Source organism: Harmonia axyridis, chromosome 1 (assembly GCF_914767665.1).
Source record: "Harmonia axyridis chromosome 1, icHarAxyr1.1, whole genome shotgun sequence".
NCBI lineage: Eukaryota > Metazoa > Arthropoda > Insecta > Coleoptera > Coccinellidae > Harmonia > Harmonia axyridis.
Window position 1 is genome coordinate 44,328,179 of NC_059501.1, and position 18,536 is coordinate 44,346,714.

General features: G+C 32.4%; 1 protein-coding gene across 4 annotated transcripts in view; it reads right to left on the bottom strand.

Annotated features, from left to right (window-relative positions):
• LOC123671092 (ETS-like protein pointed) overlaps window positions 1-18,536 on the bottom strand; it is a 315,036-nt gene that overhangs the window by 86,464 nt on the left and 210,036 nt on the right. Inside the window, exon 1 of one of the 4 annotated variants that reach the window (XM_045604772.1) lies at window positions 1,180-1,822. The exons of the other annotated variants lie outside the window; for them this stretch is intronic. Within the exon in view, the coding sequence (XP_045460728.1) occupies window positions 1,180-1,252 (73 nt within the window). The 5' untranslated portion in view covers window positions 1,253-1,822. Of the gene's footprint in view, window positions 1-1,179; window positions 1,823-18,536 lie in introns of those variants that run through there. 4 annotated transcript variants of the gene reach the window in all.

Consider the following 18,536-nt stretch of genomic DNA (forward strand, 5'->3'; position numbering starts at 1 on the left):
TTTAAAACTTGTGCTTCTCTTGTGACCCCAGAAGACAAGGTAATAAAAAAGTGCTCAGAAGTTACGAGGTTTGAGAGATACGAATTCAACAAGCTCAGAAATTCATGCAGAATGCACAATTAACCCACAATTCAATTTAAAATTTCCTGACATCCTGGTATCACTCAATTAGTTTAATAACCATACCAACTTTAATTGAACATAAGAAGTATTTCTTGGTATCGATTAAAGCATATTTATTGCAACAAAGAGATTATTTCCACATAATTCTAATTTTTAATAGAATACTTCATGATGTTTTGTAAATTTGGAGGAGAGTTTATTCATAAGCAATGATCAGTAATGAATTACTAGAATGTTAAATAATGATGTTTATCAATCCGAAAAAATATAATAGATAAGAGTATGATTATTAAATTTCTCATTTGGATCTGTAATTGTTATTACTATTAATTGTATAGTTATTCGATTATTAGTGTACGTATTTACTCTAGTCAAAAAAAAAATACTATGAGGAATTTCTGAATAATTCAGGATTATTGATAATATTTATAAAAAAAATGTATTCGAAACAGGTGAATGATAAGTATTATGTGAATAATTTTTCAAGTTAAAGCAAAATAATTTCATAATTACTGATTTATAGGTATTTTTGTATATTTTCACCTCAGGATATTCTACTCATAGTCATCATAGAGGCATCCTTATAGATAAGTAGTTGCTAAGTACTAGAATATTCATGCAATATGAAACTTGATATTTTCGTTTTTACCTTGAATCGAAACAAGAACTCTTCTGATATCCCATCTTTTAAAATCGGATTCTATGTTTTTATAAAAGATAGCTCATTTCTGTACTTTTATTCATTCCATCATTTGACAGTTTCTATAGACTTAAATGTTCAACCCTACTTAAAAGTTCTGTCATTTATAAATATAAGCAGTAAATGAAAAAATTTTTGATCAAATATTCAGAACGCCGTAAAAGAAAAAGTACAATAATAAAATAATTTTCGTATTTCCTTATGATAAAAACTAGCATAAAACTAACATTAAAAAAAACTAAAATGCTTTTGTTTGTTTGCAATATCTCTGAAACTGGAAGGTTTGAGAAAGCAAGGTGTGTTTTTAGCATCCACGTTGATTTATATGTTCATTCAGTTGTTCATTAAGTTCTTACCTTTTTGCCTACTATACGCTTTCATGGTTTTAATTCCCATGCCTACGAATGTTGTCCAAGTGTCTATGTACATTGACTAGAATAAAAACTTCAAACTTTATCACAACAATAAATAACAACGTAACACTGAGGAGTTAACATAGTCACTAGTAAGATTTTTTGCGTTTATAGTCAACGTTCGCCATTATGGGAAAGATTAAATCATTCATGAAAGGCAGTTATTATTTTATTCTATGATTGGAAGGATTTGAGTACTGTCACTGAGTTATTCCTGGACGCGCACTCAAAATAGAGTTTCGCAAAACACAACACAGAAATTGGTCCGACTCACTCACTTATCCGAGGCTCTGTGTTCATGTAATACTCGCTGACAAACGTTGATTTTATGAATGAAAAACCTGAACCACTCTCACTTTTTGTTGAAGCTAGATACTATGAAATTCGACGAAAACGAAATATGAAGAACTGCTGGTGATCACTTCAGGACTACCACTATAGGAGATAAAATAATAGTCGATAGTAATCAATTGACAACGATCGGAAACACTCTGATTTCAATGATTATAGTACTGAAAGAGATCAAGCACCTGTGAATGTATAGAGAGCCTTCAATAGTTTGGTCTCGTCGCACATTCTAACACTGAGTGTGCTCTCTGTCTGTGTCCCCCTCCATTACCACCGGTCGGCAAGTTATGAATGAATAGCCTCGCTACAGGGTACGCGTTTTTACCATCCTATGGTTGTTTTCAGCCTCATACACCGGATCTGACGTATTTCTTGATAGTAATGTGAGGAATTATGTCGATTCCAACTTCTCATGAAAACGAAGATACTGAACTTTAATTTTATTTGATGAGAATGCAAGGACTTTTGAAAACGTGGAAAACCGTTTTCGGGAGCAAATAAGCAGAAAGAAAAGTTTGAGATTTAATCAGTCATATTGAAACTCTTTTGTATGTACATTTCTCAAAATTTTTCGAACATCAAAGACTCGCAACCGAAGAGTTTGACCGATGTTATTAGCATTTACTTATAATGAATAATTTTTCTCAAGGATTTAATTTAACAATTGTCATGGTTATTCCATGAAAGCCTTGAAATATGAAAGATAGATTCGGCGAAAAAAAACAAACAAAAATCAAATTGAACGGAAAAATTTAATTCAAGATAATTAATCTCGAACGATGGATGTACATACCTGTATTATCTCATAAAAATGATACTTGCAGCTCATGTGAAAATGTTGGTGAACATGGAGAATCATGAACTGAACTGAAGAAAAGGTGTTTCATAGAAAGAATTATAACCACATTCATCATCACATGAAGTATTATTTCAGTCTGATGATTTTATTTTATTTAGTATTCGTCTATCTAGTGATAGTCCGATGATGAATTAAGGCAAATAAATAATTTTGTTAATCTTTAATTCGCACAGCCAGAATCATATAAGAATTAATTTTCTAGCGGAAAATTACATAAAATATCAATTATCATCGATAGAGAAGTCAGGAGCTTTTGCGTACTATTCCGATTTTGTATTCATGCAATATTTTCAGGAGATTTAACATGAATTCAAAACATACATATTCAGTTTTCTTAACAAAAAGTTGAATCAAAACTTTAGAATACGATAACCTACTAATTAACTCGCAAAGTGTCATGCCACCACGATGTTATTCATTATTTTCGGATCAATGTTCTCGAGGAAAGGAGAAGGCATATATGAAAATAATAAATGCATGCTTGGAAGTATTGATTTTCCGTTTTCATTTAATCCATTAATAATCATTATCTTACATACACAACCTGAGAGAGGATGCAGAATAACTCTCAAAAAGACATACAAATTACAAAATAGGAATATCAATGCATTTACAAGTTTGAAATTGAAATAATTTAAGAAAATGAACTAGCTGTCGTAGGTGGAGATTTTAAAGTAGTCGTTCATTCAAGAAAACAAAATTTCATGTGGATATAACTCACGAATCATCAAACGGATTTTGTCCATTAACAAACACAACCAACTGAACTTAATCTGAAAATTTCATGTATCTATCATATTCATTCGAGGATTATCGTATACATGGTGATCGGTTGGCTGTCCGGAAGGACATAATTGATTTTGCCCCTGGAATTCTTGTCATTGAGTAGAGCCGCATCAAGACCAATATCGGCTAAAAATTCTAAAATAAATATTTGATGAAATGTTAACTTGCTGTTTCCCTGGAAAAAGAGCACGAAAAAAATTAATTATCTAATTTACGGCTTATTGTCTAGGAGGCCACATCTACGTTTAGTGGATGATCTAACAATTCAGGTTGGAAAAAAGTGGCTGAGAGAAGCTAATTTTGTTTTTAAAATTAGAATCTCTATGATTCAAATAAATTTGATCAATTTTGATTTTATATGAATATTTGAATCGATTTCAAATTAATTAAAATATTGAATTTATTCATTGCATTATAAGAATATTGTTTTTCTTGATGGTTCCTGATATTGCCTACAAAAGATCCTAATCAATTTAAATCAGTTAGTTGGTAATTTGTTAATTTGGTCTTACATGTTCTAGAAGGGCCAACCGCGGTGTTATCGCTTTTATTTATGTACGGCGCCTAAAAATTCGACTGATTCAAGTCTTCGGCTACCGGTTTTTTCTACCTCCTAACGGAATTGCGCCGTCCAAATAGCCGAACCAAATTATCGAGATCTCTATGCGATAAGTTCGTCTGGTCATCTGACAGAGGTAGATCAACAAATATCGGAACCGGATTAATTAGTGTTCTCTACATATCGAATAAATTAAAACTAGTTTGAGATCTAAAACTCTTGACCTCTGTGTTCATTTTCTACCAGTTTCTCTCAGGAAGTGAACGGTTACGGATATCCTCAACTCGACCGAAAATAGGAGAGTTGCGTTTGATTTTATCGTATAATGAAAGATTCAACAAAACAAAATAAAACATTCAATATAAAGAAAACCATTGGAGTACATTTAAGCTTTCAGCCAAAAACAAATTATTCAGTATTATGATAAAGCTGTGATAAATACTCTTTTTGATAGTCATGGCTGCGATGAAAAAAATTATAACATTATTCGCAATTCGGCAATATGTCTTCGATGATGAAGAAGAAGTTGATGCTCCGCAGTCCGCTTGCCAATATCAATAAATAGGCTCAGTACAAGAAGAATATTGCTAAAAACAGTTTTAAATGCCCTAAGTGTAACGAAGTATTTCACAGCAGAAATGCTGGATGACGAATTAGAAAATGTTGTGATAATGATTTCTTGATTTCACCTTTATGATTCAGGCGAAATAATAATGAATGAAGATAAAATTACAATTTCAATACCTGATACTCAAAATGAAACTGATGAAATATTAGTAACGAAAGACTCATTAACTCAAGATCTACTGATAAAAATTATTTCCGATATGGCAGACAAAAACAAATTACTTTCTGATAACTCTCAATTGTTGAGATAGAAAAATTATCTCACTCCAATGAGAGCTGGCTGAATTTCACTATATCTAACTGAAAAAAGAAATAAAAAAGGGGAAACATGTTATCGATACAATAAGTACGGCAGGATTCAATCTAGAGATTACAATTAGGGGCGATTTTTTGACATTCGAATGATAGTATATTCTAAAACAAGTTGCAGAATGGGCTCCCATTCCAACACGAATTCGGAATTCGAAAACAAGCAACGAAGGAGCGAGTTTTCGAACGCATGAGTGTTAGAATTGCCTTTTGCAAAAGGTATTAGACGATATTTTCTCTATTTCAGTCAAGTTTCGTGAAATATTGTCGAAATTCGATGAAAAATTCAAATTATACATCCTAGAGACTTTTGTATTATAAAGGGTGTTTTTTTAGAGCTTAAGAACTTCAAATTGCAATAAAACAACGATGGATGATTCGATTGACATGAATTTTATTTATCTGCAAGATAATCTTGTGGCATTACATTTTAAATATGATTTCTGGCATATGACCGCCACGGCTGGCTTGGATGTAGTCCAATCTGAACTTTGTTTGTTGACGAAGCCATTCAACCAGAAGTGCGCTTCATCGCACATGGACGTAGTGCGCGATACGTATTCCGCACAGAACCATTATTTTCGATATAAAATTGCACTATTTGCAAGCATTGTTCAGGGGTGAGTCTATTCAAGATGAATTGCCAAACTAAACTGAGAATAAATCACTTGACAGCTGTTAGATCGGTCGCCATCTTGAACAGTAATGCCAACTTAAAGTTATATACCTCGAAAAAAACACCCTTTATCTTAGCAGTTGGTGTGACTGTTACGAAAATTGACAGATTACTGAATTTGAATCGTACGATTCGGGTTTTGAAATAATTTAGAATTATGCATTGAATTCGTGAATTATATCTGAAGAATTCGATTCAACACCATCAGAATCATGAGAAATTGCGAATAAAGTTGGAAATCATTTCAATATATCCAAATTATATTATATTGATAATTGAAGTGTGTTGAAATTTGATAGGATCGGAAGTCAGTGTAGACTACCACAAAACGAAAAATATAACTGAAAACAACGCTGAAATGAGTTCATTACAGCACTGTTTTTAGTAATGTAATGAACTCATTACGATACTGAAATAGTGAAATAAACTCATTCATACAGCGCAGGTTTCATCTACGAATAAAATCTGTTATTAGGAAGGAATAGATCTGTTTATTCGCATGTAAAAAAACCGTCCTTCCGCGATGCTGTAACTGTCGCTCCCAAGAATAACATGACCATTGGTGTTACTGTAACTGAGGTTCATAGCATGCTTACCGGACCATCATTCGAGAAATCCGCTGTCGAATCGAAATAAACAAATTTGCAATTAGAAGCAAAATGTTCAAAAACTGTTCTCTCATATGAAGTTCTTAATTTTAGAACTATATAGCATTAATTACCACATAACACAAATATACGTTTTTCGAACGATGAGTTAAGGTGGAATTATATATGTACATGGTATCCCAATTTCGATGCTTACTGAAATGACTGAAAGCATCACGTGAATTATAAGACTTGAATATTGAAATATTACAATGGACACAATCTGAATTAAAACTCCAATAAATGAAAATAAATATAAAATAATCATATATAAGAGGTCCCATAAAAGGGACGACGAAAAATGCAATAACTTGGAAACGGATTACATTTTTGAAAAGCAAAAATGGGATGCTTTTCGATAAATCTATGGCTAAAAAATTGCGTTGAGAAATATAGGGTGTCCCATTTAAAAAACACCAACTTGCCTCTGTATCTTTAAAACGATAATTAATTTCTATGATCTGTTTGGAGTTTCAAATAAACAATAAAAATCACTGAAAAAAAGTTATAGAATTTTTTGAATATCTCGAATTGAAACCACGATATATCAAAATATTTGAAACGGTCATTTTTCAGAAACGTCTTATAGCTCGAGAACCATTGAAGGTACCTATCTATGATCTGTTTTTGATATCTTATCATTTCGAATGAAGAGATCAGGGATTCTTGGAGTTTTTTCTCTTACAGTTCTCGAGATACTTTCAGTAAGCATCGAATTTGGGATAGCCTGTACTATTATGTACACATGTATTGCACATGGCATAATACATTCGTCTTTATAGTTTTTAATATGAAACGGATAATATCATCGGAACAGTATAAAGGAAGAGATTATATTAATTCATTCAAATGAAAATGAATAAAAATTGAGCAAAATTATCCATTATAAAATATATCCATAATGTTTGTTAATTTCGAATAGAACATGCAGTAAATATCCCAAGTGTTTTCTTTTATCTCAATCAGCTTTCGGTTAAATTGTTCCAAGTAGATTGTTCCAAAAACCCAGCCCCAGGCAAGACATTCGAAGCGATAGCAACTCAAATATTTTAAGGGGCTCACCTTCCCCGGAAACAATATTGGAAGGTATATACCCCGCTGCCTTCTCCGGAAGTAGCAAGGGACCCCGTGAGAGGCTTTACTACGACACCCCACACTTCGGTAGTGTAGAGCTGGGCCTGCGAGGGTGAATGGAACGAATATCTTCTTTGTGTTCTTGATCTTGGAAGTATGGCAAAGAAAATATCAAACAAAAGGATTCGCTCAAAATAATACCATTCGATGTAGGCCCATTGTGTACTTTTCTGAATCTAAACAGAATATATTGGAATATTTATGCATCATTTCCTAACAGGTCATGCAAATATCCCTAAAAGCATGGGTATTTAAAATTCGATGTAACTCAAAATTATATATTCCTGTTGTAAAAATATTAATTTTGTAAAAGTGGTTCAAACTTTATCCATTCGAGATTGATACGCCCATATGATGACTAAATCTTCAATATGATAATATAAAAAGAGAAGAGAGCACTCACGTGAAGTCAGAATATTTGACAGTTCATTTATGCACCAATTGCTCTCTTAGATAGCACAACTGTATATAGGTTGTTATATTCACTTTTCGCTTGAGTGTTTAATCGAATTTTATTTTGTTTTTTTTTATCAATAGATTGACCCTGTATATATTTAATGTCGCGAATTTCCGAAGTCGAGCGAACGTAATGGAAACTCGGGTTTTCATAAAAAAAACATGTTTGGATGTTTTCGTCCACTGATATGGTGGAGAGGATGATGCGAAACCAGTTTGAGAATTGTAGTCGACGGAATTAAATAAGAATTGAAAATTGAATCTCTCCACAATAAGAACACTATTTAAGTTACATTTTTGATGATTTGATTTGATTTGATGATTAAATCTACCATCGCATTGATTGGTAAACCCCTGGAACAACCTGAGGGTGAAATCTGGATTCAACGAGTACTTCCAAGCCTGAAGTCGGTGCAGATATTTTCCCATAATAAGCCCGAGCGAGATACATTCATTCACCTGCCGGGACGACGACCGCCGTTGGGGACATTTTCCGGTATTCGTCGGACTTTGCGACTTTGAAAATCAGGTCGTACGAAGTTTATTGGTAATTTTTTTTCATATTTCCCGGATAATGTTTCGAGGCTTGAGAATAAGAATAGCCTATGTTCATGTGTTCGATCTTTGAGATTATTTTGCACTAGAATTGGTTCAGTTTTAGAATACCTGATATTATATCTATTTACTACCTTAATGTTTCATCTTTTCTGATCTTTTATTTTTGAACTGGTTAATAAATGTGTACGAGGGTCAGCAAATTCTATTTTTACCTTCTCTGCCCACTTGGCTTTGATTTTCGTAATTTAGTCAGAGTTGAATGAAGTGATTTCCCTAGTTTCGATAAACTACGTGGCTCCCATTTTTATTATCTATTTTTTTATATTATTGATATTGATTGATCGAAAAAAAATTTTTTTTGACAATGTTTACTCATATCTATAATGTGAGAAAAAGTGGTTTGATGACGAAGTTTGAACCAAATTACACGAAATATTTTTTTATAGTTCTTATTTTATACTGGGTGTTCCTGAGTTACGATTGAAAATGAGAGATCTTTGGATAATTTAAAAAATAAATATTAGCCCGTAAACGCTTTGTTTTCGAGATACAGAGTGTTTCTTGTAGTCCTACTTTCTTGTAATGCTTAACCAGTTTATCGAATCTTTATTAATCTTCGCTACAGAGTTGGTAAATGAGTACCAAAACGTATAATTAATTTATTTATCACATTTACCTAACTAGATCTTTATAATAATTTGGATGTTCCTGAGAATTACTATAGAGAGCTGTTTGGATTTTTTTCTGGAATTTGATTGCAGATACCACAAAACTATAACAAACCAAAAAGTGTAGATCTGAACCAGAGTTTCTATTTAAATTTTACTACCAGTGGTACACAAAAAAATAATTCTGGAGGAAAGGAGCGGGCACCATTCCAGAAAAAATCACTCTGTAGATTTGCATTCAAAATTAGGATATCACAGGATGAAAACTTTAAATTGGAATATCTATGCCAATTCAAATTAAATATCTTGTGAAGGGAAGGTGCTATGAGAGAAAAATTTGAACTTTAACAGCTGTATCTCATGAACAAAGTGTTATAGGACTTTTTTTCTTGAAATGATCCGAGAAATCTGTCATTTTCATTTGTACCTTTAGGGAAAACCTTGCAGATGTCAATTCAAAACTGATGTCTTCACAAATAAATTGCAGTTTGAATGAAACACAATAAATTGTACAACACAGCCCAGACATTTTTTCGATGCGAATTACTCAGTTCAGTTTTTTGATAACTAATAATTGGAATGAATGAACGAGAATGAAACAAAAAACGGGTAAGTGTATACCGATCATGAATACAAAAATCACAGAAGGCAAATAAGGGGCGATGCCGAGAAAGCGGATAGAAAATTGAATCGTAATTTTATAAAACGTTGTCATTTATGCATTAGAGTCCGAGGGAAACAGTTTGAACATTTACTGTAAGTTAGATTTAAGAATTAAATAAATAATCGAAAGTTAAGTCTGTTTTTAATTAATTTACCTTTTTTTTCAATAATATTCCTTTTTCGCTTCCCCCAATCCATATTTTTCCCTATTGTGACTTCAACAAATAATAACAAAGCCTGGTATCAAATGTAGTGTTATAGCAAGCGGCAAAATTACCTGATAGCGGGGTTCCTAGTTTCAACTTAGTTAAGTAGGGCATCGGTAAAATGATGAAAATACCTAGTTTTATGGGCATAAGATTCGTGTATTGTACCATTTCTAAATCTGTCTAAAATGCCCAATTTTTTGATGTTACTTGCTCGTTTTGTTTCAAGGATTTTTTTTTCACAGCAGGTGTCCAAAGTCGAAGTTCTCGTTTTGCTAGCAATTGAAATCAAGATTTATCCATTAATTTACGGAAATCCACATAACTTTTTGACAGAATCATACTCATGTCATCTTAAATAACTATTTAAGATTCCATTACAACAACAAAAATAAGCTTCGAGAGCTTTCCAGCAGAATTCTGACCCTGACAATGTTAAAAAAGGTGAAAATTCACTAAAAAACGTAATTTGGTAATAACTCGAAAACCATGCAACTTTTACTGGGGTCATGTTAGGCTGGTTAGGTCCCTCTTTAGCTGACCTACCTCCGGTGTCACTGTGACGTGCCACTTATGGGACACCCTGTAGGTAAACATAAAATCTTAGTCTGACAATTCGAATTCATTGCCCTAGGTGGTTCACTTAAAATCGTTATTTGATTTGGACTGCGTCAAAATTTAAATAAAATTGATTGATTATTAAAAAATATATTCCAAAATCCATTCGGTGGCATTTCACAAATCGCTTCTCGATATAGTCGAAATATTTTATTTTCCACAGTTCTTTTTCTGTCCTTATTAATGAAATGCACTCGTATTATAGATATTTCATTATTCTGTCAAGAAATGATCTCATACCTTTTGTATAGCCGTATTTATTTATTAGCGAATTTTGGAGCTGAATTCGAAAGATACCTGGGTACCTACTTTATATAAATTTGGAGGAATAGAGTTCTATTTTAATTTTGGGTATCTTGATATCATTTGGATAGTTCTATTCGATTGTAAATAATTATTATTCTTATGGTTACGTCATCTTTTTCAAAAATTTTTTCGCTAACTGAGTACCTAGATAGGTTATGAATGAAATTGTTTCTTGGGATAACTTTCTTCTATAATGAAACTTCATCATTAGGAAACTGAGACCACCTAACATCTTTATATCTTTACGATACAAATAATTGCTACTAAATAAACCCAGACCTACCACAAGGAGGTTTTCAGAAATAGATTAAACTAATAATTCATTTACAAAATTGCAAAAAATTATTGAAACAAGTGTGGAGGCTATCATGGGAGATCCTAAATACTAACATGTGACAGACTCCATCAATTATGCCTGTTAAGCTAATTCAAGTTTGATTCAATGTAGAAGATATATATATATATATATATATATATATATATATATATATATATATTCTTTTGAGAAAGAGCAATACAAAATATTAATTTCAAACAATCAAGCATAAATGATATAAATGAATACAAAATTAAAATAAGGAAAATAGAAATATGTTCATAATTCTTTTTGCATAAACAACTGTTTTAGGGGATCATTTTGAATTGAGTGTTGTTATTCAGAAAGTGATCCAAATTAAATGGGTGCACTCAATACCGAGAATTGCGGATTCTTTCGGACCTAAAATAGGATTGACAGCGAACATCAAAATTCAAATTTTGGCAGAATCCCCCCTTTACATTGGAGGTTCAAACCAAGCCTGAAAAGTTTCTAGGTTGTTCCGTTCGAGATTTATCGTGTTTACGGACGGCCGGATTCTACCGGCCCGACAGACTGAATTGAATATGACCACAGATTCTTCAGTTGATTGATCCTTATTGTTTGAGGCCGTTCTTGGCTCAAATTCGGAAAACACAGACATCGTGTCGAAATTATATAGTGCTTTGTTCGGGGAACAAGCGCTCAAAAACAACTAATACTATTGATACTTGAGTGGGACAGTAAGAAATAATTAAATGGCACCCGAACTAGTTTATTATTGAAAAAAACATGCTATTTTTATTGATTACAATTCTCTAGTATCAAGATCCGATGAAAGTTTCTCTCTGGTATTAAAAGTGATCAAATTGAGCTTTTCATTCATTTGTTTGCGTTTTTCCGTTTCAAGATGCTTTTATGTAATATATCATTCATGTATAAAAATGTATTGGGTCTTTACTCGGCGGAAATTCATTAAGAATAAAATAAAACAAAATAATTTCCACAGGATTATTTCATTAGCAACAATTGTTTCGCCACACTGTGGCTGCATCAGACTACATTTCTGATTGAAAAGAGTACAGAGTTTTTCGAAAACTTATATAGGAACGAAAATACTTCACTGCCAATTTTTGTTCCTATACAAGTTTCCGAAAAACTCTGTACTCTTATCAGTCAGAAATGTAGCCTGATGAAGCGACAGTGTGGCGAAACAATTAAACAAACACATAAATAATCCAGTAGAAATTATTTTGTTTTATTTTATTTATCATTCCTGTATTGAATCGATAGAAGTAGCGATTTCAGAAAATCAATTTGATTGTAAATATGTACTTGGCCTCCAGCAAAGCAGTGCAATTAAAATAATTACTAGTGAGTAATACCGAGCGTGATCAACTTCTATCATCCAGTAGCAGCATTGAATCCTAAAAACATTCATGTTGTGAGTAGGCGATGGTACGGACCGGATGCGGGATATCTGCATTGAACAGGAAGCACCTCTCTAATAATTACAGCACCAATAACCACCAATTGCTGCACGGGTCAGCGCTTCTTACAAACTCTCTTCAGGTCTCAAGTTTAATTGAAATACACGGACGGATTTACGGCTTGATCTTATGCAACAATCTTGTAATGCACAAAAGTTAGTGATGAAATAGACATGAAGAAATTCGATAACAGCGCTGACGTGCAGTCAAGAGCATTTTAGCATTCGTTAATTCATAAACCAATTGCGCCCTTGGAGACCACAGAACTGTATAATATATAAGATGTCATTTTTAATTGTTGTCGCTCATTTGGGTGTCTAGGGTGAGGGGTTCGATGATATGATCCCCATAAAATACCGCATGAAGATATAAAGGATTATTTTACATATTAAGTTTTTTATGAATTTTCATTATACATTTTACAAATAATATATCATTCACAAATCTGTTAATTTCTCCTTCACATGGAGACTAGGGTATATCTGGGAAATATGCCTGTATTTATTTTTCTCAAAAAAGAGATTATCCTAATCTAAGTTGGTACGATAATGGGCCTTATATTCAGTGCCGTATCTAGGGCGTGGCAAAGGTGGCACTTGCCACAGGCGCAAGGTCTGCAGGGGCGCCCGAAAATATCAAGAGAAAAAAATTCGAAAGATCACAACTCGGTTTTCATATATACGCCTCGCAACGAGCAATGCCGAGGAATCTGGAAACCAAGGATGGAGATCTTTCTTTTTACTTGGGGGGGGGGTTCTCGAAAAAAACTTTTTTTCACAACAACGTTTACTCATATCTGTAATGTGAGAAAAAGAGGTTTGATAACGAAGTTGGAACTTAATTACTCAAAATTTTTTTTATTACCAATTCGATTGTTATCACCTTATACTGGGTTTTCCTAAAACGGAGTTACGGAGGAAAATATTCCTTGGATAATTTTTAGAAAGAAAAGTGCCATAAACATGAGCCCGCAAACGCTTTGTTTTCGAGATACAGGGGGTTTCTTGTATAGTCATACTTTTCAGTGATGCTTATATTTATTAGTTTATCGAATCTTTATTAATCTTCGCTACAGAATTTGTTGATAAGTACCATAAGTGATGAATAATTATTTATTCATTACGGCTTACTAACAGGATTTTTATAATAATTTGGATTTTCCTGAGGATTACCAGAGAGTTGTTTGAATTTTTTTTTCGAAATCGATAGCAGATACGACAAAACTACAACAAACCAAAAAGTGTTGTACTAGACCAGAGTTCTTTTCACATTTTGCTATAGAACCAGTGCTTCACCTAAAAATAGTTCTGTTGGAAAGAAACAGGTACCCTTCTAGAAAAAATATCACCCTCTCAAAACCAAAGCGTTTGCAGATTCATGTTATTGGACTTTTTGCTCAAAATGATCCGAGAAATCTGTCATTTTCATTGGTACACATTAGGAACACCGTTTAGATATAATCAATTCAAAACTGATATCTGCACAATTAAATTGCAATTCAAATGAATCACAATAAATCGTATAACACGGACCAGACAATTTTTCGATGCGAATTACTCAGTTCAGTACTTTGATAACTACAGTATTGAAATTTTGTGACGAGAATGAAACAAAAAACCGAAAACAACGAGTAAGTGCATACCGATTACGAATGCAAAAATTACAGATGGCAAATAAGGGGCGACCCCGACAAAGCGGTTAGATATAGGAAAATAATAAACCTCGGACATAGATGTGCTCGTAGTGCAGTAAAAGTACTCATCTTGAAAGCGATAATGAACTCATAAACAGTAAAAGGGTCCGATTTTGTACTGCGTGTCGATTTCAGAGGAAAGTAAAATGATTATTGGTTCTTTTTATGGAAAAATTTTCGTTTTTCGTCTTTGCGAGAATTCTGAAATGTTATATTTTGGAAATCTTGGGGGGGGGGGATGATTACCACCCATTTCTACGCCCTTGCTGGAAACATTGAAAATATTGCTAGCCTTCCCTAGAATTTGCGTACTAAGCATAAAATAATCACAAAATATATGACTTAATATGAACAAAAAAATACTATTAGAAAATATAATCGATGAAAAAAATCTTCGAAAATGGGGGGAACTTTTGACTTAGCGCCCCCTATCGAAAGCAGCAAAAATAAATTTATCATGAGTATTTTTTGTCCTCAATCGACAAGACATTATCTTTCAGACGAGATATAATTTGCTCAAAAATGTTGAGCCAAACTGAAGTTACAGGCGTTTCAATCAGTCAGATTTCTCCCTTTCACCTACCCTTATTTGATGTCGTAAAATTGAAAGTTACAATTTAAAAACATAGAGAATTTTCCAAGGATTACAGTGATGATATTTTTTCTTCAACTTCATATGAAACGTTTTCGAGGAAAATTCATTTTTCTACTCGACGGTAGCTATTACGCCCCCTAGCGGTAGAGGTACTTCTAAACAATTTCCAGTGTGTTCTCTTGTTCTCTTGAGTGGATCCTGAGATATAGCCGTTTACCTCGCTTATTTGCCCACCCTGTACATAGCATCTCATTTTGTACGCATGAGCGTGGATCGACTTAAAATCTAAAGTGAGATTAAAGTGAACATATTTCCTTCAGTGGAAAATTCATCCTAATAAATAATCACTTGATTTATGTTATTTAATAAAAACAATGATATTCAGAATGAACGAAAAAGTTTTACTTCATTTCTTTCGACAATGTAAATAAATGTTCAACCATAATATTGTATATGTTGTACAGTCATTGTAACATTGTAATATTCATTCTAACATTTTCATTTAATTAATTGAATCTATCTAATATACATCAATGAAGCTAGAATGTATTCTACAATCATCAAATGCCTACCTGGAACCGATAAGCTCACGATAAACTAATTAATGAAGGAAACCGCTTCTTGATTCTACACTTCATTCGATAGAGATAGTATAGAGTCCATTCATCTCAGCTTCATGAATGAAGAGGAATCTAGCTGAAAAAACAAATGTGGACAGGAAGAGGAAAATATTGAATAATCAAATAAGTTACTTCACGTTAATGAGCAACATCCTGCGAGAGAATTCTCATTTTCAGGTTGTTCTACTTTCAATGATTATGATTTCTTCCAAATCACCGTCTCTCTACGTTAACTGTTCTTTGTCGCAAGTAAGAAAACATCACACGGTTGAGACTGAGCTTCGAATATTCAGTCTAATTCTTACAGAGTGAACTTTAAAGTATAAATGAATTATAAAAGGTTTCAAGGATTATCGAAAATCATTCCCTTTACACCTAGTCAACAATATTGAATTATTTATGAAGTCGATTAATTTGATTTGATTGCTCCATTATTGCATTAGAATGGATTGGGGAAATAAAAAATGTTACATTTTTGCAACAAACCTTGCTTATAAGCATCATCGCTGAAAGTTTTTTCCAATCCAATATTCAAGTGTTTGTTTTCGATTTGTATTTTTTAGAAATAAATCCTAGAAAAAATGTACCTATCATACCCAAGTCATAAAGAACCTACTTATAAAAATTGGTATATAAATGAATGTATAATCGGGAAAGAAATCCACTTGGCGTAAGGAGCTCTTGAGAGCTTTTGACATGGGAAATATGTATTCCAAGGATGTTTCCAGATAATATCATATTTCTTTACCCAAAATTTCAGCTCTGATGATTGTTCTAGTATGAATTTTTAAAAATTTTCATTCTGATTTCCGAATTTTAATTATTTTTTTTTCTCATGAGTCGCGATGTTTTTCAATGAAAGAGTAGATATACACTGTGTCCGTAAAGTATGGAACAAATTCATTTTTCGCTAAAGAGACCATTTTAAGAAATAATCCTGAAACACGTCGATTTTTCATTTTAATTTACCGTATTTTAAAATAATAATCTAATATACAGGGTGAATTACTTTCGAGTAATGACGTCACCGTCTTTTTTTTTCTATAGAACACCCCCATTTTGCTCAATTTTCCGATTACTCTAGCTGAGCTGATTCTAAAAATGTATCACATGTTGATTCCAATTGGTACAGGGTGGACAAAAATATAATAGTTTTGTGTGTGCTCATAAAGTAACGCGTAAGATTCTTTATTATTTAAATTAACAATAGTATCAAAAATACTTATTGTCTAGCGGCAATTGGTTCGAATGTAACACCCTGTAGTTTGTTACATTTTTATATTCATAAAAATGAGCTGTTTCCAAACATGTTTCGTACTTGTGGTCTAGCAGACAGAATATGAAAGAGATTATTTCTTATCAATTAAAAAAAAAACCTAGTCGTCTAGTTTTTTGTGAATTGTAATTATTTGTTTATTGCCACTAGACAATAATATTTTTGATAATATTGTTGATTTGACTAATAAAGAATGTTACGCGTTACTATGAGCACACACAAAGCTATTGTATTTTTGTCCATCCTGTACCAATTGGAATCAACATGTGATACATTTTTTGAATCAGCTCAGTTAGAGTAATCGGAAAATTGAGACAAAATGGGGGTGTTCCATTAAAAAAAATTACGGTAACGTAATTATTATTATTATAATATATCGGGTGTCCCAAGGTGAGTGGACTATTAGATTATTATGGAAACTATTGATGTTAAAGATTTCAAATTTTGTGGATAGATATTTGGCCATGTAAGGTACATTTTTGAAATAATTGCACATTTCCAGTGTTGCCGAAAGTACGAAAATTTGGCAACAACTTTGTTATTTTAAATGGGACATCCGGTATTTCTATTTTTTTTATGATACTCCATAAAATATTAAATCTATTCAATCTTACTTTTTCATCCCTATCTTTAACGGTTTTTGAGTTATTAATTATTTTTCGAAATTTTAGATCAAATTGGCGTATTGCGAAAATGACTCTAGTTCGCTCAATATTTGAGATTTAAGTCAGAAATTTTGCAAGTCGTTAGATATTGATCTGATCTGTGTCACTGCTTTTGAATTATGGTTGTCAATAATACAGGACGGACCAAAAAAATCATCATTTGCCAAATTACAAAATTGTAAAAAAGTCTATTTTTTCAAATTAGACACCTAGTATATTTTTCAATTTTTGGAATCAGTATAACACACTCTACAATTTTTCTATTCACGTACCTATACCTATCTCAACTGGATTCCGAGTTATATGCGTTTATTAGATTTCACATTGATTCAATAAGCGTTAATTTCTTTTGTATTGTTATTTTCTCGATGTCGTTCATATATCAATGAATCAGTTCAATCCATAAATGTCAAAATAAATAATTATTACCTAACAGGTGTTTTGTTCCGAGGTTTTTCTATAAATAATGGCTCAAGAAAGATATACACATATAACGCATATAACTTGGAATCCAGTTGAGATAGGTATAGGGACGTGAATAAAGAAATTGTAGAGTGTGTTGAACTGATTCCAAAAATTGAAAAATATACTAGGTGTCTAATTTGAAAAAATAGACTTTTTTACAATTTTGTAACTTGGCAAATGATAATTTTTTTGGTCCGTCCTGTATTATTGACAACCATAATTCAAAAGCAGTGACACAGATCAGATCAATATCTAACGACTTGCAAAATTTCTGACTTAAATCTCAAATATTGAGCGAACTAGAGTCATTTTCGTAATACGCCAATTTGATCTAAAATTTCGAAAAATAATTAATAACTCAAATACCGTTAAAGATAGGGATGGAAAAGTAAGAGTGAGTAGATTTAATATTTTATGGAGTATCATAAAAAAAATAGAAATACCTGATGTCCCATTTAAAATAACAAAGTTGTTGCCAAATGGTCGTACATCCGGCAAAACTGGAAATGTGAAATTATTTTAAAAATGTACCTTACATGGCCAAATATCTATCCACAAAATTTGAAATCTTTACCATCAATAGTTTCCATAATAATCTAATAGGCCACTCAACTTGGGACACCCGATATATAAATATTAGATTATTTTAAAATACGGTAAATTAAAATAAAAAATCGTGTTTCAGGATTATTTCTTAGAATGGCCTGTTTAGCTAAAAATGAGTTTGTTCCGAGGTTTGTTCCATACTTTACGGACACAGTGTAAAATAAACCATAGCGAA